Source organism: Gasterosteus aculeatus, chromosome 9 (genome assembly GCF_964276395.1).
Source record: "Gasterosteus aculeatus chromosome 9, fGasAcu3.hap1.1, whole genome shotgun sequence".
In the NCBI taxonomy this organism is placed as follows: domain Eukaryota; kingdom Metazoa; phylum Chordata; class Actinopteri; order Perciformes; family Gasterosteidae; genus Gasterosteus; species Gasterosteus aculeatus.
The window spans coordinates 12,957,159-12,980,824 of record NC_135696.1 but is presented as its reverse complement, the minus strand read 5'-3'; the positions used below and the strand labels follow the sequence as shown (position 1 = coordinate 12,980,824).

Here is a 23,666-nt window from a genome sequence, read left to right as displayed (position 1 = left end):
AGTCGGCTCTAACTGCTCTACACTAACTGGCGCTCAAAGTACAGCTGATTATCCCTGAAATGTAAACATTCTGCAAAGTGTCCAATCTTTGCAACACGTCTTTGTCAAAAGCCAGTCTCATCACTGCAGCCTGCCTGCTGCTAGCTTTCTGTACTTCTGTATTCTTTTATTTAACCAATTTGAAGCTGTCGATGTGGAAGTTGTGTATCTGGGAATGAAGAAGAATGCTAAAGGTCACACATTTATTAGCAAAACACAAACATTGTCGAATAAGTAATTACATACTCAACGTAATTAATTATTCTGAATTATTTTGACTTTGTGTTCTGTAAAGTTTGGCCAACCTCTGTGTATAAAAGAGCACCCGAACAGCTGATCCTCATAAAGGGCCCTTTGATTCTCTAGGCTGGGTGGGAGCGTTGGTGTGACTTTAACACCCCTACACCTACTCGACACTCATTATAGCCCACCGGTGACCGCTGCATTTGCTAAGCAGTACACTTTCTCTCTCTCTCTCACTCTCACACTCACACACAAGCATCCACTTAGGTGCAATGCACTCACCACCTAACACACACCCAGTCTGCCCCCCCTGCTAATCGAGTAAGAGGACTATCGTGACTCTGCATTTGACTCCGTTCTGGAAAATGTTCACTCCATTTCTTGTCTTCTCCGGCTTCTTTTCTTTCCGCTCCTTCCACCTTGGAATAACAATTATAACATCCTTTTGGCTCGGACATTGAATTTTAACGTTATATTTCACCTCAAGTAGTATTTTACTCAGGCTGTCAAACCAATGGGACTCGTTTTTTTATTCTGGCTCGGGCAGATTTTCAGCTTTGCTGTGCTTTCCCTCAAATATGCACAGCTCGCCCCGTTTGGAAACCAGAGACGAGCAACTATGTCAAAATGTGTTTTTAATTGCACTGTGCCCACAGAATGGGGAAAAGGGCACTGAAATTCTGCTTTTATTATATGGTTCTTCGGCTTCTCAGCCAAAAGCAACTCATTCAATTTTGTTTTAAGGCCATCTTTTCTTAACCTCCTTCCTAAAGTGGTTTTCAGGACTGCAGTGTTTCAGTCTTACCCTTTATTTGACATGCTAGGAGTCCCAGGGCCTGCCAATGAAATAAATAGCAGCAGACTTGATTATACAGGGATAGACTGGCGAAAACACTGCAACCCGTTTAGTTTGGAAAGCCCAAATAGTTGAGGCCGTTTCCAACCGACTGAACCAGAGATCTCAAATGTACAAGTGTCGGAATAAGTAGTTGGCTATGTACTGCTACCTTAGGTCTCTCCTTCCTTTTTATACACCAATTCAGTCTTTGTTTGGCCAACGGCAGCCTCGCCACTCCACTCCCAGCAGAGGACAGTACCTCCTTTTAACGAAATCCTCTGCTGGCTCAGCGTCTGCTCACAGGAAAATGAGGGCTGCTGTCCTGTTGAAGGGAGGGACAGATTATGTTTTTATGAGGCCCACCCAGGCATCCCACCACGAACACCACAATGAGTGCTGGAGGAGACTAGAACATTGATCGTGGTCCCCTGTGGCTAAGGTTGTATTTTATAGTTGTCTCATTCGTTTTAGAATATAAAGGCCTTGCGGGGGATAAAGGTTAGCAACTAAGTTCCTTGAGTTTAGTTCCTCAGCCAGCTGTGCAACAGGGAAACTTCCATGCTTACTCTGGTTGTGAAAATTGCAAAACAAGGCAGGCAAACATAAACTCAAGAGTGGTGGCTGGAATCTATATTTATTAGAGTATTATTAGCGGAGGGCACCTTCAATGTTTGTGCTAATCCGCGGGAGCAGGACTGGAAGTTTCCATGAATGTTTTTAGTCCCTTAACCTCAAAGTATGAGGAAGGGTGGCAGCTCCAGTGGTCTGATGATGGAAGTTCTAATTGTGGGCAGGGACGTCTAATCAACCTTGGCGGTCAGTTTCTTTGTGCTTGACAATTAGAGTGATGGTTTTAGGGGTGGAGTTAAAATGACTAAAGTCGGATTTGTTGAATTGATTTATCTGGAAGAGAACACTAGTTAGCCAGAGAGGCCAGCTGCTCTCCTGTATATTTATTTTCCTCTCTTGTTCGGTCTTTCCTGCTGGGGATATTTACCAAACATCTGCTCTAAGGCCCAGCTTGTCCACAGGTCTGGATCAGATTTAGTCTGGGCTTCGGGCTCTGTTTAGAGGGGTGAGGAGGGTGAGGGCTGCAGTGGGAAGTGCTTAAAAAACATCCTAGTTCCGCGGTTAGAGGACATCTGAGATGGAGGGGTTAGGGATTTCCCTTCTGGACATTTCTCGCCTTCATGCTGGATACGGGTTTCCTCAAGGGGTTTCAAAGCAGAATCCATGAAAATAAACGTACTACTCATGACAGTAAATGGCTGAAATGCACCAAATAAAAATAGAAGAGCTCCCTAGGTCAAACTGTTTCATCTTACTGTTGAAATGAATGGTGAATCGTAGTGACATGTTACTCCCTGTACTTTCCTTTCTCGCCACATATCGGCGCCTTCACACCGTGTCCATTTCCCTCCATCTGATCGATTGCACTTCTCCTCCCAAATCTCTCCTTGACTGTTCTCTGAAACCAATTTTTCCCTCCAGTCACCCGACTCAGCCGAAGGACCAAAGTGGTCCCTGCGTCCCCCAGCCAGCTCTGTCCCCGGCCCAGCTGCCTGAAGAGGCAGAGTGCTTGACTGTGCCCAAGTACAAGAGGGACCTGGTGCAGAAGCTGAAGATCCTGCGGCAGGAACTCTCTCAGCAGCAACCTCAGGCCGGCCATTGCCGCATCGAGGTCTGCCGGGAAGAGATATTTGAGGTAAAAACAACTGCACACTTGAATAGAGGATGAAATGTTTACACAGTAAATTGAGGCAACTTAAAAGGAAACGCTTGTTTGATTGTTGAAGGTCAACACATGTGCCTAAATGGATGCAAATGCAGAATTCTTTTTAAAGGGTGTGTTGAATATGGCTTCATAGAATTTACCATCTGGCTTTCGCAACAAAAAAAAGCATCACATGCTGACATGCAAACTGAACATGAAAACAATAGCAGAATGCCCACGAACCAAGATCTTTGCATTTTACAGGCATTCTTTCACCCCATTTACGATGTGCGCCAGAAAAGGGCCCGGGGCAGCACAGAACCACCACTCATAACCACTTTGTTTTCCAGGGAAAAACAGAACAGAAAGGCCTTCAAAACGGCACAAAAGAAAAATCTTACTTTTGTTCCCCCTACTCAGCCTCTCTTTTTCTTGCTCTTCCAATCATTTGTTCTACCAAAGCGAGGCATTCTTTCTGAATGATTTCAGCAGCTAAGGAGATGGGGGAGAGGGGGAGGGTGGGAGGAAAGGAGCTAAGGCAGCAGGGGCAAGTATTCAAGGCCAGACATAACTTCATAAGTACAAGTTGAGCAATGAAAAATATGATTTCATCCCCCTTCAACGTGACAGCTGTGGAAAGGGAAATTTAAGTTTGAAAACCAGTCCTGCAGATCCACTGTGGGTTTTCTTGCAGCACCCGGTGCTACAGTTAACCGCAAGCCGAGTGTTCGCGCAAATGTGTGCATGTACTTAAAATGCTTCTAGTCTGATTTCTTATTTGTTCTTTGCCACACTTTACATTCAATTAACACAAATGAAAAGCTTTTCTGTGTAAATTCCATTATGGATTCAATGGTGGTTCTAATGTTTTTTCCACTAAGCACATACGTTTTTTTTTTTTGTTTGTTTTTTTTATTCTCCTCCCATGTTGTGCAACTTGAGTTTAGACTATTGGAAATGTTCATGTGTTTAGAAGCATCTTAAAGCCTGACTCTGCATGTCCATCATGCGTTCACTCCGGCAGCGTTACTGTTACAGCGACGAGATGTTGCTTACTGTGGCATTGACTCCTGAGGACAGACCTTGAAATGGCAAAAAGGAAATGGACAACGATTTATTTAACTAGCCGGGGGGAGGAGGGGGCTTACAATGAAGAGAGGCAATGACCGAATAACCAGGATGCACTGGGACCGGTCCTCTAATAGTAAGATGTATTGTTAGTAATACTTATTTAGTTTTAGGTTTAAGTCTTTTCCAAACCTGAAGCATGCACATAGAAATGTAACTAACTAGCTTTAGATTATTTTTCAGCAGAATGTCAAGATGCATATTAATCCACCTGATATTGCAGTCATGTTTTGAGATGGAGATTCTTGTTTTGTCTAATGTGTTGTATTTCATTTGCTTTGTGTTGAAATGTAGGAGTCGTACCGGCAGGTGATGAAAATGCGTCCAAAGGATCTCTGGAAAAGACTGATGATTAAATTCAGAGGAGAAGAGGGACTGGACTATGGCGGGGTTGCAAGGTATTTACCCACATGTTTTTTTTTTTTTTTTTTTATGTGGTTTTCAATACAGAAAATGTTTTAACGCTTGTTTGAAGTACATTTCTTTACAGTCAATCCGTGTTTGTGTGGTAGGGAATGGTTATACCTGCTGTCCCACGAGATGCTGAACCCCTACTACGGCCTCTTCCAGTACTCCAGGGACGACATCTACACTCTACAGATTAACCCGGACTCTGCTGTCAACCCGGTAGGAATTATACGGTCTCAGTTATATGTAAAGCCTAGTTTATGCTTCTGCGTTTTCAGAGCGACGCAGACGCAAGACCCCCTTGCGTGTCCCTTGCGTGCCTTTTCACACCTCCTTGTGTGCTTGCAAAGGCTGCGATTGGTCTGCTAACTACATTCTTTACGGAGTCTCACATTTCCGTTTTCATTGCCCAATACCGCCATTATTAAAACGAAGAATGTTTACGAGAGAAAGGATCAGATTGAAGAACTGGGCATTTGTTTCTCCATGGAAGCGGTTTTGATGTTGAAATGATTTACTTTTAAAAATGCCTAGCCTTGTTCAAAGAGCAGCAGAAACCTTCCAATGGGATGAATTTCCTGTGCATTCAAAAAACAGCAATTATTTATTTTGTTTTTTATTTGAGTTTTTAAAAGAGCAATGGTCTTGCTCTCCTGTATGTTAATCTTCGGTTCTGGCATTGTGCAAAAACTGAACAATAATACAAAATAATGTACAATATCCCTGTTTTCAACGTGCAGGAGCACCTGTCCTACTTCCACTTCGTGGGTCGCATCATGGGCATGGCGGTGTTTCACGGCCACTACATCGATGGCGGCTTCACTCTGCCCTTCTACAAACAGTTGTTGGGTAAACCGATCACATTGGACGATATGGAATCTGTCGACCCGGACCTCCACAACAGCCTTGTCTGGATCCTGTAAGACTTCTTTGAATCAACCAACCCAAAGTTGGAGGAAACGCATGTTGAACTGCTACTGCTGTGATATCATCTAAATTCATTCAAAAAGTAGTTGTTTGCAAATGGGCCGTGTTATAAGAGCGACATGAAATACATTCATACTTGTACACACCAAAAGCACAGGGGCATGTACTGAAGATGCAAACACAGATGTGAGCATTCTGTCGTCCATTGACTGTGGCGCCCTCTTTTGCCAGGGAAGCTAATGACATCTGATCTAAAAAATACACATCATTGGTGGTTTGTGTTTTCCTTTGTATTGCAGCAAATAAAACTCCAGAGAACCAGTCGATAAAAATAATCCCAACAAAACATATTATACCAGCATAGTGTACTTGTCGAGTTGCAGATTACAAATGTGTTTCATAATTTAGCTCAAACAACAACAACTAAGGCCTTATTGTTGCATACCTTCTCTCTCTAACAGGGACAATGACATCACCGGTGTCCTGGACCACACGTTCTGTGTAGAGCACAATGCCTACGGAGAAATCATCCAACATGAGCTCAAGCCCAATGGCAAGAGCGTGCCAGTGTCAGAGGACACCAAGAAGGAGTATGTTAGGTAAGTGAGTTTCGTCTCGGCCCACACAAGGGATCACTGTCGCAAAATGAATTCCGTGTCACAGGGATGAATCCGTATTTGCAGTCCCTCAAGTGTTGAATAAACTGACACACCAACTCTGCACTCACTCCTCCATCATGTCCTCTACAGGTTATATGTGAACTGGCGTTTCCTGCATGGCATCGAGGCTCAGTTTCTGGCTCTGCAGAAAGGCTTCAATGAGGTCATTCCTCAACACCTACTCAAGTCCTTTGATGAAAAAGAACTGGAGGTAATCAGATGAAAAACATCTATTGTGTCTTTGAAATAAAATGATTGTCTTGTCTAAGCTTAATTAAATTGCTATCTCGCTCCCTGCCTTCAGCTGATAGTGTGTGGCCTGGGAAAGATTGACATCTCTGACTGGAAGTCCAATACCCGTCTGAAGCACTGCACCCCTGACAGCAACATCGTCAAGTGGTTTTGGAAAGCCGTGGAGTCGTTTGACGAGGAGAGGAGGGCCCGGCTGCTGCAGTTTGTTACCGGCTCATCCAGAGTCCCGCTGCAAGGCTTCAAGGCTCTACAGGGTACTTATCTGTCTCTGTGTATGGAACCGGTCTCTTAGCTTCAGTCTCCAGTCTTTATCTGTTTTTTTTTTACTGCTAACGAGGGTTACAGTTAACTGGGCAGTTAAAGGCACTGGTGAACAACACCTGATGCATCTTCCTTGTGTTTCTTGACTGCAGGCGCTGCAGGGCCCAGACTCTTCACCATTCATCAGATCGATGCTAACGCCAACAACCTGCCCAAAGCCCATACCTGGTGTGTGTCGCGTACACCTGCAGGCATTAAAGCAATACCTGTCACTCTCATAGCTCATAGTCACGTGATCTCATTCTCACTCTTTTTGTTCTGCAGCTTCAACCGAATCGACATTCCGCCCTATGAGAGCTACGACAAGCTATACGACAAGCTGCTGACCGCGATCGAGGAGACCTGTGGCTTCGCAGTGGAATAAGAGACCCGTTGGAGAGCTTGCGCGTGTGTGTGTGTGTGTGTGTGTGTGTGTGTGTGTTTGTTTCTGTGTGTGTGTGCAGGACTCTGATGGACTATTATTGTCACTGCAACACACTGACAGGCTCCCTCAGAGCCTGCAGTCTTCCTCTTATCTCCCCGCTCGCCACATTCTTCCCCTGTCGATGTCTGTTTCAACAGCTGTTAGAGAGTCCTCCCCCGTCACTTGATTTCTATTGTTTCAATTGTTTCGCTGTGAGAAACAGGAGCACCGTAGTGGCTGTTTAGCTGAGAACTGCTGCTGCGCTTCTTTTCCACGGTTTGTTTTTGACAGCTCATTTTGCATTCAGATACAGAAACGACACCGGCCCCTCACTTGAAATATTATCAAACCAGGAAGTAGTTTATCAACTTGAATTGACATTCTACAGATATGTTTTCCAAACTGTCGCTAGGCATGAGAGTAATGAGGCACTATATTGTTTTCCAATTGAATTGATCCTTGTTATGCTACTGAATGTTTAACATTGCAGGTAGCCATATCCTGCCCTTATTAGCCATCTTGACCTCGACCAATACAACTTCCACTCCAAGGTGCAAATTGTATCACCCCCCCCCCCCCCCCCCCTCCCATAACAACTGCAGTGTGGCCACAGTGCTTGTCAACGTGTTTCTGCATGTTTAATCATTCGTATGTAAGGAAGGTAGACGGTATCCCATAGTTGAACGCTGCAGAGACGTTTGGACCTCATTTTTTGTTCTTGCTTCGTCTTCCTTTCCTCTCCCATTTGTCTCCACCAGTTAAAAGTATGCATGTTTTTCTTAATTTATTTTGTTTCATCCAGCTCCAAATAACACCGCATACTTCTTGTCAAATTGTGGTAAATGGCACAATTGTCCAGAAGGGTGCAGGTTGAAGATATTCAACCCATCCTTTAAGCTGTTTAAAAAGATGTAAGTATCTTTCTCTCGCCCTCGTCCCTTTAGAGCACTTTACAAACTGAGCAGTGATGGCAGGAGTGCTTTCTACCCGTTAGATGAAATACATTTAATTTGCTACGTGACTTCAATTATAAATATACAGAGCAAAATGTATCTATACACCTGTAATTTGAGTGTATATGTACAAATGCATTGCTCTTTTGTATATGGTGGCTTCTTGTTTCTGTTCAATTCAAATGCAAGCATGTTGGTGTCTGTCACAGACCTCTTGGCATTCTCAGGGGACGTTTTTATTTTCTGTTTTACATCTGTTAGGCTAGTGTGTGAGGGGGGGGGCAAAATCTGGTTATAATGAAAAATATATTTTGGAGGCTGTGTCTTTAAACCCATCATGGAGCCTAAATGTTGGCAGTTTAAAGTAATATTTATCGCTTTCACTAAACACTGCATACCTTCATAGGAGAGCGTGACTGGCCTTTCCAAACAGCACAGACAACAATGTTATTTAATTTGCACAGGAGCAGTCTGGTTGCAACATGGATTTTTAAAAGAAGCATAATGGACTGACTGCTGTCGGCCGCCTCAAACCCTCAGAGCTGCAAATTTTTGGAGTTTGAGTGCCGCTGAACTCCCGTGCTACACGGTAAAAATGTTCAACCAAAATGACCAAAGTCCCCAAAAACAGCTCAATGACCAGAGCCTCCATCCAAAGAAAACCTCTGCATGCATGGACGCTGAAAAGATAACGCCTATTTATTTGCAATATTGTTACTTTGAAGTCTTTTTGAATTGGATAAATCAGTTTGATGTATGTGTACTGCCTGCATTTATTTGTAACCATTTGTTAGCTGATATTCTGAAACCTGTTTTCCATTTTATTGTCATGAGACAAAATGGAGAAACACAACATGAAATGTCATGTTTGTACAGTTGAATAGGATTGGTTTCATTTTACCTTTTAATTGTTTGACTTTGAGGCTAAAAGTGCATTAAACATTTTTTTTTTTGCACACATTATGCATACCTGGGCTCCAAGTTATAATCAGACACTTCCTTCTATTTACCAAATAGTTAATGGGCTGATAGTTTTTTTTTCATGTAGATAAAACGCACATATATATATATATTTACACATTTTCTTGATATGCACACGTGTATGTTCTCAAGCTCACACTCCACTTCCGCTCTTTGTAACTTTTTTAGGGCACCACGTTTTCTGGCTGGTTCAGTCTTCAGTGCAAACGTTTTGTCGGTAGAAATCCCACATTTTCCCAGTAAAGCAGCCAAATTGGTCAAACATTTTTGACATTCTGGCAAGTTATCAAAAAGTGGAAAGACAAATGCCTTGAAAACCTGTGATAGGAAAAGATTTTTTTCTAGGCTGATCTGAATAGATTTTAGAACCAGTTAAATCATTTAGTTCGATGCTGGTTTGATTGGTAACAAACCAAAACAAGCTCTATAATGTTCAACTCTCCGCAGTTCAAGTACAAAGCGTGTGCGCGCAAGTGACTAAATTCAGTACCAAACAATATGACATTAAAAAAAATATTTTAGTTTTTTTAAACTGCACCATGTTGTATTTCTTTTGATTGGAGATTTCTGTTTTTCTATTTATTATTACAGTGTACTGTATTCATAGTTTTTCACATCAGCTGCTCTGTGAGCGTGTAACTGACACCTGTGCAGAAGTACAATAAAGAAGCAAAGTAATAAACTTCTTGTACCGTTGCAGAAAGCTGAGCAATAAAACTATGCTGTTTGGACCTCACAGCATTATGTTTTACAGAACCACGTGTACGGTGCTGTCATTTTTTGTACTGTAATGGGGGTCGTTGTGGCGCAGGGGTTAGAGAAGGTGTTAGAGAAGGTGTGCTGGGAAGCACAAGGTTGGTGGTTCGAGTCCAGGCTGCCCCATGTTCCATGTCAAAGTGTCCCTGAGCAAGACACCTAACCCCTAATTGCTCCCCGGGCAAAAATGTGAAAACGCCATGGGTTTAAAGTGAAATGTAAGTCGCTTTGGATAAACGCGTCTGCTAAATTACCTGTAATGTAATGCAGTTTGGACTGGTGGCTGGAAGGAGTGGAATTGTTCAGAACATGACCGATTCATCCAACGTGAAACGTGTAGCTTTGTAAGTTTACACGTTTGCATGATTTCATTTGTTTCAATGACGAGCTTGAGGCCATATAAGTGTTTCCATAGTGGTGTATCAATTGTGATGCATTCGTAACGTGTTTTTATGGTTGTCTCTGTCCTCTTATGTGTGTCAAAGTTTTTAATAAATGGTCTCACTTCTAAATGAGGGGAAAAAATCAAAACAGAAAATTGTAGGCGATAATATCCAAAGAATTTTAGACGAATGGACACATACTAATCATTAATGCTGTATTAACTGAATTGAATAATTACTCAATTTTACTACAAATAAACTGGAAAAAAATGCATGAGAAAGTAACTTCTACTTGGGGTAACGATATGTTAAAGGTATTTATAACAATTCTATGTAGACAAATAATTCAAAAGCTTTATTTTTGTCAGAGAAATGAAAAGGTCCAAAATCCCAGTTGGTTTGCAGGTGAAATGTTGTTCCTGTAACACAGGAAGTGACGTCAGCACGCGGTAAATAAACTAGTGGCCATTGACCAGAACTTCCGATAAATCTGTTTACGCTCACGTGAACTATTCCGTTAAGAGAAGGAAAGTGAGCACGTGGCAACAAGTTAATAAACAACGCGGTATTAAAACCGACTTCTATACCACCGGACATGTAGCTTACGTCTGCGACAGACTGTAATGTGAAACATTATTAACGTAAACGCTAGGCGCTAAGCTAACAAGCTAACTGCAACCGACCCTCGAGAGGAGCTCTGGACCCGGTGAGAGGCCTGTGTGTGTGCACCCACAACTGAATGTAACGTTACTGCCGTGTATTGCGCTCACATTTTGGGCACGTTTACTGTTTTTGCTATTTTATATTTATACCTCCACTGCGTCTCAGAGGGGATTGTCTTTATTATTAGATTATTGTAATCTAATTAACGTTGCATTCATTCGACATTAGTCACGAGTTACAGAAATGATGTGCTGAGCACACTTTTCATTTTGATACTTTAGGTGTGTTGCTCTGTTTGGTGTGTGCATCAGTAAACCAGTTAAAGATGAGTTCAGCCGATCACGGGCGGATTGCTGCTCCTGTGCATTCATTTGAGAATGGAAAGGTAAATGTAACTCACACACGTCCTCACCAACAGTCTGTCACATAATTAACAGAAAATGAATGCCTATTCTCTGCGATTTGAGCTTTCCATGTACCTAAAATCTAAATAAGCCGTACACACCAGATAACTTTTCTGCCATGCATGCACATCAATAATTGTTTATATCATGATTACTTTAACACAGAACATTAATATTTTGTAGCAAAGTGGCATGTTGCTGATTTCATTTGTTCTTTGTTTCCAGTCTGCAACTACACCCCTTAATCTGTCCAAAAGACACATTTCCATTGAACGTACTAGTATGCATGCATGCATGCATGCATGATGTGCTCTAATTTACAAAAAAAATCAAGACACCTCAGAACTTGTAAAGCTGTGGTGTCTGAATGTTTTTTAAATGGAATTACGTTCCCTGTTTTTGGGTTGTGCTGACGCGTTGCCGCTCATATTTTCAAGGAGTCTGGAATTAAAGATGCTGCTTGTCAAAAACCTGCGAGTCAAGCTGAGGGGAAGACAACTAACCTGTTCGAAAATAGAGGTGAGTCAACCTTCACTTCGGTAGCAAATTGTTAACCTGTAAAGTAATAACCGTTCCAAATGGATCCACAACCAGATATTCAAGAAGAATTCATCACCTCGCTAAGTGTGGCCGATGGACGCTACGTGGTAGATTTGGGGAGGTATGCCATCGTGATTTAATACCAGTGTAGACGATTTAACTGTAGGTAAACATTTACAAATAACCTACATACTAAGGATTTCTTCTCGCCTCAGCTCGTCGGAGTTCATCGTTGATGAAGAGTGCATCCTTCAGCTGTTCAACTTGTGCCGCAAATGCAACAGACGATGTACAGTTACAAAACGTGTCAAAGGACTAAAGCTTGTGGTAAATCAGGCGTGCAGTTTCTGCAAAAGCCGCTCAAAATGGACTAACCTGCCAGACGACGACGTTGAAGCAGCCGATTTGCAGTTAAATGGAGAAGACCCGGCGCACGTTGAGGCCGACTCAGCCCAGCAGTAATCCTCGTAGACGGCTGCGTTACGATGGTTGGACTGACATTCTGTTGAAGCAGCAGAGGTGTTCCTACTTTTATGCTGGACCAAACAATGGACCCTCCTGGATGCTCTCTACCATGCCATGATTTCCTGATGCCATCACACCCACACATCAGAGAGCCATCCGATTCTAAAGAGAGATGCTGCCAACCTACTGCACACCAAAGGCCAGAATGATGGCGGGAGAATGCTTGAATTGGCAGGTAAGACTTAGTTCGAGGAGGCCGAAGCGGTTCCCCAAGGGAACATGGACACTAGTTTTCTTTCAAAGGACTTTTTCAATTTCTTACTTAAAGAAGGCTGCATGAATTTTTAGAAAATACACAGCTGCTCAAAGAACAATCCAAGCAATATTGAACAGGTTAATGCATGTAGGATTATGATCAAGTCTTTAACAGGCATAAATGTTTCTAGGTGCAGATTGATTATAATCTTATGGATATACTGGCAATTAGGTTAACAGATCCACAACCTAAATATTTATAAGCAAGTGTAATTTACTCAACCAATTTCCATTTTGAGATCTGATAATTATGTAAATAAAAAGGCTTGTAGATGGGATGTCAGTATCCGGGTTCAGATAAAATGTTGATTCCAGGTGTGAACTTTAATACTAAAAGTGTAAGACGACATTAAATAAATGTTTAATCATTTACACCTTTGTGTAATTTCAGAACATGTGTTCAAGTAAAGGTGATTAATACATTATGGCCTCTGATATGCTCACTTTGGGTCTATTGTATTAGCATACTCGAATGGTATAATGCAAACCACTTGACCTTTAACTGAGTCATTTCAGGCACAAGAGTTTATGATCCCACACATTTAATGGATGATGATGAAGGCGCATTTGTGTGCTCATTAGATACATTAGTGGGCAGCGTTAACAGCGCTACGCTTTGGATCGGTTAAAACAGTCATGAAAGATTTGATTATCATCGCCCCCTGGTGATCGGACAGCACAACACTCAGTTACTTAAAAATCATAAGCATAAAAATAAATAATGGTTAAGACATTGCACACATTAGGTGGGAAAATAGTTAAGAGTTAAAAATACATCGATGTAGGACATTCAGGCTTTTGTTTGCACCAGTTGTCCCCATTTGGCAAGAGGGAGAACATTTCACAAGTTGTTTGCTACAATATCAGCACAGTGAGGGAACCATTTGAAACAGTCTTCGTTATCAAGGAACACCTGGAAGAAGAGGACTCTGCGGTCATTAAGTTCTTGTATAGCAGCTGAGGTGGGAGGAATTTAGCTACACGTTGTGGAGTGTTCAGTTAATTAATGACTTGTATAATTTCCTATTTTTGTGCAAATCTCCAAGGGCCAGACAGTCGTACCCATAGTTGTGAAAAGCAGAAACAAGTCTCTTGCGGCCTGTTGCTGTGATGTAAATCAAGCGGAACTTAAAACAGCCCCGCCCCCCTGATCAGTGCAGATAGCTGGTGTTGTACTGGAAGGAAGCCATCTGGACCCGATTGCGCAGCGTCTGGACCTCCAGGTCCTGGAAATGGTCGTCCTCGTCGTTCTGGACGATTATCTTCTGCAGTTCACCGATTTCACGCTCCATCCTGGAGCGCAGCTCTCTCTTCATCTTCAGCAGCGCCTGTGAACGGCAAAAATAAATAAGTAGCGAACTGAGCACATGCAATACATTTCCCAGTATGGACCAGCAGGCATCGCTAAAATAAAGACTTGTGAAATATTAACCTTTTCTTGAGCTTTTTTCCGGACCTGGATCTCCTGCCGCTCTTCAGAAAGTTTTTCAGCAAGTAGTGAAAACTAAAAGAGAAGAAGCAAATTCAAGCACCTCTGAGTCCATTTCAAAACGATACTTGATTTCCTGGTTCTAATGTGTGTCTGTTTTTCGTAGTCCTACTTGGTCTTTATAATAGTTCTCCATGGACTTGATCTGGTTCTGGTGTCGTCGCTGATGTTCCAGACGCTGCTCCTTTGCGTGGGCTTTCTGCTCTCTCAACCGGACTTTCTGTAGCTCCAGCCCTTCCTCAAACAACTGGCGAAACATCTAAAACGGACACGACAACGGTTATTCTTTGTTCCACCCAAATATTTTAAAACGGGGACTTGAGGAATGTCAACTACCTGAAACAACACAAGTAAATCCTTCATATTAATCACTGGAAACAATGGGCCTTTTCTGTCACACAAGGCATTAAATAAATAAAATGACCCGTGTTATTCGTTCTAGCACTGGAGTCTTACTCACCCTCTCCTCCTTGGTGCGTGCCCTCATCAGGCGGGCGCGGTGCTGGACGTGGTAGTCTCTGTGATACTTCTTTGCTCGGGCTACCTGCTGCCTCTGGTCCCTCAGTCGGTTCTGGGTGGATTTCTGCTGCTGGATGCGCTCTTTGAAATCCCTCTGGAAGATATACACGTGTTAAACTCTGCATGTAGGGCAATGTTTTTGACACTCCAAACATTCATTATACCGGGTGACCTTTTGAATGTGTGTTTGTGCTCACCAGACGCCTGTTGTGGTCCTTATCTTTACGTAGAATCTCCACCAGCAGGTCATGTTTCTTCTGGGCTTCCTCCACCTGATGGAGAAGCAGAGGTTTACATATTCATCCGTCAGGGCTTTCACCACGTCAGTCCAGATTTTAAACGGCATTTTACCGCCCTTGTAAACGCCACGTCGTCGTACCTGACTTGAGAGTTTGCTTCGACGCTGGCTGTGAGGGGCTGACAGGGCGTGGAGTCGGTCCACCTGCTGCATCTGCTGCTCCCACATCCGACCCAGGGCGCGGGGGGAGATGTGAAGGTGGGGCAACTCCTCAAGGAGCACAGGAAGAAGTTCATTCTCCTTGACCTTCACTGGAGAGAGAGAGAATGTAAAAGGGTGCAAAGACAGTCAAGCCAAGCACTCCTGAATCCTCAGTCTCAATAGAGAACTTCTTTTAGACGTAAATGACTTAAATGGATCAGAAATTGGGCACAAATGAACTGACTGTCAGACGTGCCTGAAGGTGGATTACTATCATGGAGATGGTTGATGATGACATATAACATTTCATCTGCTAATAAGAGACACCGTCTGAGTAAAGCAGTAATATATACCGGCTTTGCTGGTGAAAATATTATATGGGGTCAATGTGTTTTTTTTTTTTTTTTTAAGTCATGTCAACCTACTTGACGTTTTCCTCTGGGCCAATCTCCGTCCCGTTGTGGTTTGTGCGTCACGATGCGAACTACGCTGGGTCTTGGTTCTTGCTGGGGACAGTCTGGGTTCTTCGGAAACATCTTTTAGTAAAGCCTCTCTGTACTGGCGCTCCTACACACACACACACACGTTGGAAAACTAAGTAAGTAAAATGTATTTATCGAGCGCTTTTCACAGACCAAAGTGCTTTACAGGGCAGGAATTGAAGAGGAACACAATATGGCCAATAGATGACACACCAGTGCTTCCCTTAGTTTTACAACTTTAGGGTGGCGGACGGGGTGCTTGTGGCCCTTAAAAAAAATAAGAATAATTTCATACTTTCTTAGGGAGGCCTTCGAGCCGTGAACAATATATTTTACTGCCTGCCAAATTTCACTGTTGCCGACCCATTTTCATCAGGCCAACATTTAATATAAATATTACATAGCAGTGTTTTGCAAGTAAGATTATTATTTGTTTTACTATGCCCGTGTGCACTTTACCCCCTTTACTTCCTGTTGCTGTAGTCCAGTAAATTTCCCTTAGCCATGACATCATATCCCAGAGATGAATTCCCTAAATACAGACTTTGCTTATCCCTGCAAATTGTTTTAATCTTGTGATGAGAAATCTATATGAGAAACAGACTAAGCTCTGTGTAACAATTGAAACGGAGATGCTCTGTAGAGGAAGGAGGTCAGAGGTCATTGTCGCATGCATACTAATGACTTACGGCCTGTTGAGCTTTCAGCCGAGCCTTGTCCAGATCGGCCCGTTCTTTGTCCTCATATCTTTTCAGCTCCTCCTCATAGGCCTCGTTCTCCACATACTGAAAGAGCAATATTCCTTTTTTTACTTCAAAACACACACAAGATCATATGTAAAATCATTTAATATCCGAGATTCTAATTATTTCAGTGCTTTCGAGAATAGTTTTGGTAATACCTTCCTATGTTTCCTGTGAGGCAGTCTGTGGCGCCGCTCTGCTCCCTTTGAATGATCAGGAGCTGCGAGGTTGGTTTGTCTCCCACTATCCCGACTCCAGGCCTCCGCCACGGCATCGTTTGACTGTCCGTGCAGGGAGCGACGGAGCCGTGGAGGGGAGGGGGATAAGGAGCGCGTCCTGTGAGTGGCTTCGCCGTCAGCAGTTTCTGTGAATAATACATGGAACAATTCTAAACTTGTATTTTTTAGTGACAGCAGCTCTCAAAGAGATAATGACAATGTTACCTGTGTGTTGCCTGGGAGTCCTGCCACACTCCATGATGCTGTCACTGTGGTGGGACTGCTTGTCTTCTTCTCTGACTTCACCGGACTCTCCGGTTTCCCCCAGAACTCGTTTGAGCATCTGTAAAAGTGAGAATTCACAAATAGAACTTTATCCTGAAGAAATAAAGCCCACTGCATTAAGCTGACCATAAATACATGAACTGAGAGCAGGTACACATCATACTCCACACAAAAAAAACAAAATGCTGGTACCTTATACAAACCAGATATACACACCTGATCGAGTTCCTCGAGTCGATGGGAAAGGTTTTCAGATATGTGTTGCAGCTCTTCCTCCGCTTGCTTGTTTCGTTGTCTGCGACACGATAGAGGCTCCTCCGACAGGCCTCTGCTCGGAGAGACGATGACAACAGACAGTCAAAAGAGGTGACTTCATACCAATGGCAGTGAGGACCCACTATTCCATATTCTACCCTACGCCCGTCACCCTCCTTACCCGACGCCCGTCTCGAGCCCGTGGTTAATCCTGCTGTCGGGTCGTTTTAGTGGATAACCTAGATAGTCCTCATCTGGCTGCTGCTCCTCCTCCTCCTCCTCCTCAGCGTCTGGCACAGAAGGGGTTGTGACCGTCCTCTCATCATGCAGAGTGAGGAACAGCACATCTGGCTTGGTGCGGAATAAAACCCTCCTGGGACCCTTGTCGGTTGGCTGAAATTAGACAAAAAGGCAGTCAAGTTCATCTGTTTGAGATTTTTACTCTAAATTAGGAGTCAATTCAAATTTTTCAATGAGCCACTGAAAAAGCTGATGTGTTTACAGAGCAACACTGGTTGCTGGAGGTAGGAATCCTTCAACAATAACTATCCAAACGTGTTTATGGAGGTTGCTCTACAAGTGAAGCTACTCTCTTACCTCGAGTGTCTCCCCCACTGCTTCTGTGCCGGCTCTTTGCGGACTGGACAATGACTTCTCCCTCGCACCTGGAATAGGAGCAAAACATAACATCCGGAAACAAAGTCACAGTGGCATAGCGGATGAACAGTACAACGTTCTAGAGGCACCGGAGACAATAACCATCAATCCAATCAGGCACTGGGCTCTAATCCCAAGATGTGCAGGTATGTTTATTTTACTCACATGGAGACTGTGGAGGAGAATGTAGTCCATTGGTCACAACGGTCTCAGCAGGCGGTTTAGAGCTCTGCATAAGGAGAAAAAAAAAAGTCTGAAATTAACTAGAGACCATTACAATTTAATTTCAAGAGAGACAAAGCTTAGTACTGGACATATAAGACAAATCATTCATTAGCAAAACAGTTGATCCCCGGAGACCAGACACATATGACACTTGTGACTGGTCACATGACTACAAAGAAAGGTGAAGAAAACATTAAATCCATAAGTATTACATGACATGTCATCTGGCTGACGCTTTTATTCAAACCGACTTAGAATAAATTGTAATTAGTTATTTTTGGAATGGACCTACAACTCGCAAAACACACATTTGATCTTTATCTGGAGAATTGTATTTATTACTCTGGTCGAACATTTTAGCTTTCCATTTCCAGTCCTTTCACTGGCTGAAAATAAGCCAAACACTATTGAACCTCCATGCACTGAACGGAATACGGCTACCTCTGTAGAGACAGGCGCGACTCCCTCTTCTACCGGGCCTGGTCTGAGGCCAGCAGAGCCTGCGACGGGTCGGTGGGGGGTGTCGCTCTGAGAGGGAGGCTGCAGAGCGATGGCCAAGGGCAGCGGCTCAGTCAGAGGAGCATCCAGAGGACCAGAGAGGGGGACAGCATCTGAGGTTTGGGGAGGCACGGCGAGTCCTTGCAGATTAAATCAAGCTATTTATTGATAGAGTTACCGCGGCTGCAAGATCAAGCCTTAATAATTAAGCGCCATGGTCTGTGAATGGTTAGCGATGGTGCCTGTTGCTTCTTACAAAACAGAACTCATTCACACTGGAATTACAGTCAATTAGACATACAAGTCAATGTGGAGCTTTCTGGAAGTAAAAAAGTAGATTAAATAGATTTATAAGTCTAGAGGCAACAGGATATGAGAGCAAAATGATGTCTGTTAATATTTTGGTTTACGTAAGGTTAGGCTTTGGTCTGCAGTGAAGCCGCACTACCGGTTAGGTATTTACAGTTTACTATGACTGTGTGGCCTCCCCCTCACAATAGGTGGTACAATAGTGTCTACAATAGTTTCAAACAGCAATGCAAGGGCATTTGAGAACTATTCAAGGAAGGGAACCTGATTTCATGACACCCTATATTTAAACATATCCATCAAACTTGTATGCATAAAGAACACAAGTCCTTTGTCCAAACGTATTAAGTGAAGTAAACAGGGGCTGTGCTTACGTGTCTTACCTTCTGGTTTGGCTGTGAATGTGCGTGCTGAGACTCCCAGCCCAATGAGCTCACTAGTAGATCCCATCTCCTCGGCATTCCAGGTATGGAGGGAATCTTTACTGGAATGGACAGCGGACCTGAATGTTTGGGCGTGGTCATCATTTAACCAAAGTTCACACATGTAGTACGTAATAATATTATAGATGGCGTCGAGGATATAAAAGTAATCAGTTTACATTGTTTAAAATATGATGGGTCGTCTTAAATTGAGTCTCGTCATTCCAGCCCAGCCATTCGATGTTGCAGTTACATAACTAACGTAATAAGAACCACAGCATACTTCAGATTGTAGCTCTGCAGGTCGCCAGGCAGCAAAACTACCTGTTCTTTTGCTCCGTTTTGCACTAAATGGTTCTGTTTTCAACAGAGAAAACAACTTCACCAATTGTGAATGTAAAAGGATGTTATGGGTAAGGACACGTTTCACTGCCTGTGAGCTTTCTCAGTCGATGCTGCAGACACTGAGGAGCCTTTGGCTTCAATGGAATACATTCACTACCAGCAGACTGGACATCCACATGCAAGTTGTCCCATCCCCCTTCTTTATATTTACACTAATGGCTGAGGTTTCCCTAACAGCCTGTTGTGTATACAGGATGTACAGGCGGATCTGACATGGTCACGAGGAACAAATCTGCCTGTCAGCAATATTTTAGTTTCTGTGAGACCTTAAACCAAACCAAAGTTTGTATTCTATTAAGAGTTTTTTATTAATTCCTGGTGTGGCATTTCTTTGTAAAGCGCAAAGGGTTTTAACGGTTGTGTCCAAAAGTTGTTAGAAAACCCTACTTTAAAAAGTTAGGACTTATTTCTTTACTATAACCGATGCCGTTTTCAGATAAATAAATGTTAGAGTAGAAGAAGATAAACCCATGATAACAAAATGTTTGTTTTTTTAACCTTCACTCATCTTAATGTTTGGGGGAGTATGATTAGAAGATCTTACTCTCCACTGGAAGACAAAGACTCTCCATCCAGTTTAGTCTCCTTCTGTTGTGTGGCCTTGCAGCTTGAGGGCTCCTTGGTTTCATCGGGCACATCGTCATTCACGCGCCCATTCAGCTCTTCTAGGGGAAAAAAGATGAACAAATAACCAAGACAGAAAGAGGAAATGAAAAGGTTACATGTAGAATAAACAACTCAGGACAATGAGAAAGAAATACATGACCTTAATGGAATTTTATAAGGAGGAACAAACACATACTTTCTGTGGAAATCCTTTGTTCAAAAAGAAAAAAACAAACACAAAACAGACGGACAAACACCTAATCAGAATCAGCCCTATCAGCTGAAAATCTATGCTTACGCTCACCCATACATGGAATTTGACTGAGCACTAAGCAAAACACTGCAACTACTGACCAACCCAGGGCCCGAAAGTAGAAGCATAACTCGTCATTGTTAGACGTACCAAGACTGTACAAATGTTCCCACAGCGCAGATTAATATTCATCTCAGCCCCCAACAACATTACAGTCCACAGAGCTTTGCTACATTGTATTCCGGTTTCACACGTCCGGGATGCTACGGCCTTTTAGGAATTTGAATCAGTAGTATGTGCAGACAGTCATTAGCTACTGGTACAAAGGCATGCTCAGTTCTGGCACATAAAGAGGGCTGACTGTTCTCTATAAAAAGTCCTGCACCAGCTCGTTCAAAACTGGCTTTGGGACACATTATATCCTGTTCATGCTGAAGGACATAGAACCCTTTTCTTCCAAACACAAACAATGTCTCAGTCAGTATAAGGAGAAGTTTCAGGCAAACGAAGAACTGTCGAGGCAAAAGGCTGCCATGAAAATAGCCCTCTATCCACTGCTCTGCAAATCATGATGAGATTTGAATATGTGGTATAACATGTATGTTTTCTTGATTTGATCATTAAAGTTTCAGCCTTGGGTCAATTAGGCTTTTTGAGTTCCTATACCTGAAACCTCCCACAAAAAAAAGAAATGAAGCAATACTATTGCAATATTTCCATATTATTTTATGAAGTTCTAAAATGTGCAATTAAAATGGAATAATACCAATTTGTGACAAAATAAAGCCATTTTGTGTGCAATAGTTAGAAATAAAAACATAGTTATCAGTTAGGTTGATGAAAGAAAATTGCCTACCACCGTTCTGTGACTCCTCGCTTATCTCCTCCTTGAGATATTCCAGGAGGCCATCAAAGATTTCCAGGAGGTTCTTGATAGAATCTTTGTCACCCCCAACGACATTTTCTCCTGCAAACACACAGCCATTCTCAGCGTTATTTTACATCCATTTATTGCTGAGGAATATTTGTACTGTAATTGTCATGCTTCTGCAGTCTCCTTCCTGAAATACGGTAACAGAATAGAAGATACTTGTTGGTGAAATTTACAAGTGAATATTTGAATTTATGTAGCAGTTCATCATAGTTATTTTTCTTATAGAATCACATGACATTCAATGTTGTTGTAAAGTGATCATGTTTTACATACCTGTAATGTGTGAGAGACTGATCTGGAGGTAATCCAGGGAAAGGGAATCAATCACAGACTGAACGTTGTGCACGTTATCCTCTTGACTGCATGGCACGGCAATGTAATCTTAACATGACCAAAAGGTGTATTAAGCCACAGAAATGCACAACAAGGTAAATTGTGATGATTCAAACATGTTACACGGTATGTATAACTTCTTGATTTGATGAAAGTTCTGATCATTAAGGCTCCACCTTTCAGTCAATTAGGCTTTCACATTCACATCCTTCCTTGAACACAGTGGGCCTTCATTCTAGTGCTTTCTAGAACAAAACAATGTATTAAAGAGTTCAGCGACCTTAACAGTCCCATGATTGCACGTTTAATGGTCTTAAAAGGAAACATTCCTGACATACTAAGCACACACAGGAGAGCATGCTCTAAAATAAAGTCTCGCAGCTTGTTAACCTTCAGTGGTTTCGGCACTTTGATTTGAATTTGAATGGCCTTGTTGGGGGTACAAATGAGCTATGGAGGTAAATGAGATCATAAATTACTGTCTACTACTACTTTAATCTTTGGATACTCTGCTTGCCGCATTTGACAAAAGAAACCCAGAAAAAACTGAAAGTCATTCCAACAGACAAGCTGGAAATGGAGAAAATGTGGCTCATTTAATTAAATACCCTACAAAATCGCTTGAAACCCCAACTGTTTATTTAGCCGGTCTGCAGTGCAATCTTACCAGGAACTTTCTCCCCCAAGATGTTTTCATACAGCGCAATGAAGACATTTGCATTACAGTCCGTCAGTTTCCTCAGCCGGAGCTTTATGGGACACTTGCAGAGAAGGTCATTTGCCACATCGACCCAATCTGTAGAAGAATGCAACAGTCTTTATACACATCTTAAACAGTAAAGTTCTTCTTTTGTATTAATATTTGGAAAGAATTTCTGCACAATGTAGACAAACTGAGAGGCATGAAATGGTCAAACAGAACAGATAACGGTGTAGCGTGAGGAAAGATTTGACTTTTTGCGCTCATCATGAGAGCTCATCCGCGGCAAACTTCACTTTGAGAGCGGGGAGTTATTTCTCCCCGTACACGTACACACACACACACACACACACACACACACACACACACACACACACACACTAACTACGTATAAATACCACTGTCTTTACTTCAACCCAACTGTGTATAATAACTACCCACGTTAAACTAATAACTAATGTAACGTTAAACAGATAAAACTGGTAGCGTTGGAAGTTAAAACAAAAACTATGTTCCTCAGTCAGCAGCCGCTTTCAAATCCCCTCTGACGAGTTTCACCATAACTTTGTTGACTGAAAAGTAGCTAGCGTTAGCTTCAGTGTGTGTCTGCTACTGGAAACACTACTGGAACGTCAAACCGAGAGTCCAGCTTAACCTTCAAATGAAAATGTATCTCTAAAGTGTAGCATGTGTACGTAAAGTTGACGACATGCTAGTTGAAGGCAACAACTAGCAGGCAACTAGCGTTAGCTGTAAGCTAGCGTTAACGTTACGTGTCGCTAGCTCCATCCGGGATCCCTTACCTCTCTCTCCCTCCTGGGTTCCCATGAAACGGCTGTTGACGAGAGGCAGTTGGAGCTCAAACTATATTGCTCAGGTTGGCTGGAAACGAGTGTCGTGTAACCGGGAGCCCGACCCCACAGCTGGGGTAAGTTGTGTTGCTTGTTGTGGGTTTCTGGGAGAAGGAACTGCCGTTTCTCATTTAAAATTGAAGTCTTTTTTGATTGGACGTGAGACTCGTTATTTGCTTCCGGGTGTTCCCCTCGGATGGTGCGTACCGCCCCCTGCTGGTTATTTTATCCCACGCAGGCTTTAGGCTGCATTTGAGCATCAAACAAGTCGTTTTTTGTCGACTCATAAGACAATCTCAAACCTAGACAACAATCAGAACAACTTCGTTTTGCACAGGTCCTAAATGCTTTGCTCGGATAAAACAATCCGAGGCAACCATGATTAAAACACAAGGCCCTCTCTCTGTTGGAGTAGCTGTGAGAACTATGAGAGTCATGTCCTGTGATTCTCCACTGCTTTCAACAAGCTGCACCCCAACCTCCACTTCCTGGTGAGGAAAGCCAGCTCGGTGGTGCGTCTGGAGACGGTCAGTCTAGAGTGGGTGGGAGGAAGATGGGGGCCACGGAACCCCATCCTTCTCACCCACCTCATGGGGACCTGTGGCAGCTGGGCAGCTCATTCAGCCATCGGCTCATTGGAGGTGCGGGAAG

At 42.8% G+C, this 23,666-nt stretch overlaps 3 protein-coding genes across 12 annotated transcripts in view; 2 read left to right on the top strand and 1 right to left on the bottom strand.

Annotated features, from left to right (window-relative positions):
- Positions 1 to 9,622, top strand: part of LOC120825536 (E3 ubiquitin-protein ligase SMURF2) — a 41,215-nt gene extending 31,593 nt beyond the window's left edge. For both annotated transcript variants that reach the window (XM_040187189.2, XM_040187188.2), the window contains 9 exons: positions 2,612 to 2,825; positions 4,257 to 4,360; positions 4,475 to 4,589; positions 5,111 to 5,289; positions 5,759 to 5,896; positions 6,047 to 6,167; positions 6,261 to 6,462; positions 6,622 to 6,697; positions 6,794 to 9,622. In XM_040187189.2, coding sequence (XP_040043123.1) covers positions 2,612 to 2,825; positions 4,257 to 4,360; positions 4,475 to 4,589; positions 5,111 to 5,289; positions 5,759 to 5,896; positions 6,047 to 6,167; positions 6,261 to 6,462; positions 6,622 to 6,697; positions 6,794 to 6,893 — 1,249 coding nt within the window. In that variant the 3' untranslated portion in view covers positions 6,894 to 9,622. The remainder of the gene's footprint in view (positions 1 to 2,611; positions 2,826 to 4,256; positions 4,361 to 4,474; positions 4,590 to 5,110; positions 5,290 to 5,758; positions 5,897 to 6,046; positions 6,168 to 6,260; positions 6,463 to 6,621; positions 6,698 to 6,793) is intronic.
- Positions 9,623 to 10,438: 816 nt separating this feature from the next.
- LOC144411592 (uncharacterized) lies at positions 10,439 to 13,111 on the top strand. 2 transcript variants are annotated; one of them, XM_078108920.1, is made up of 5 exons: positions 10,439 to 10,711; positions 10,950 to 11,053; positions 11,510 to 11,591; positions 11,667 to 11,733; positions 11,828 to 13,111. In XM_078108920.1, exons 2-5 carry the CDS (start codon positions 10,994 to 10,996, stop codon positions 12,072 to 12,074), a joined length of 456 nt encoding a protein of 151 aa, XP_077965046.1. In that variant the 5' UTR covers positions 10,439 to 10,711; positions 10,950 to 10,993; the 3' UTR covers positions 12,075 to 13,111. The 2 variants fall into 2 exon arrangements, with proteins under 2 accessions (XP_077965046.1, XP_077965047.1); XM_078108921.1 differs by having other exon boundaries at positions 10,441 to 10,711; positions 10,980 to 11,053; positions 11,828 to 12,768.
- On the bottom strand, positions 12,918 to 23,209 carry LOC120825183 (centrosomal protein of 95 kDa). Of its 8 annotated transcripts, none has more exons than XM_040186652.2 (21): positions 22,968 to 23,209; positions 22,132 to 22,260; positions 21,405 to 21,512; positions 21,054 to 21,164; positions 19,883 to 20,003; positions 18,895 to 19,013; positions 18,146 to 18,315; positions 17,645 to 17,708; positions 17,420 to 17,487; positions 17,004 to 17,215; positions 16,784 to 16,895; positions 16,508 to 16,625; positions 16,223 to 16,428; positions 16,011 to 16,106; positions 15,265 to 15,406; positions 14,780 to 14,949; positions 14,598 to 14,672; positions 14,342 to 14,494; positions 13,994 to 14,140; positions 13,825 to 13,896; positions 12,918 to 13,720 (listed from the first exon to the last, which is right to left on the bottom strand). In XM_040186652.2, exons 1-21 carry the CDS (start codon positions 22,990 to 22,992, stop codon positions 13,544 to 13,546), a joined length of 2,595 nt encoding a protein of 864 aa, XP_040042586.2. In that variant the 5' UTR covers positions 22,993 to 23,209; the 3' UTR covers positions 12,918 to 13,543. The 8 variants fall into 8 exon arrangements, with proteins under 8 accessions (XP_040042586.2, XP_040042587.2, XP_040042583.2 ...); XM_040186653.2 differs by having other exon boundaries at positions 18,895 to 18,995; positions 22,968 to 23,176; XM_040186649.2 differs by having other exon boundaries at positions 18,146 to 18,342; positions 22,968 to 23,171.
- Positions 23,210 to 23,666: the final 457 nt, after the last annotated feature.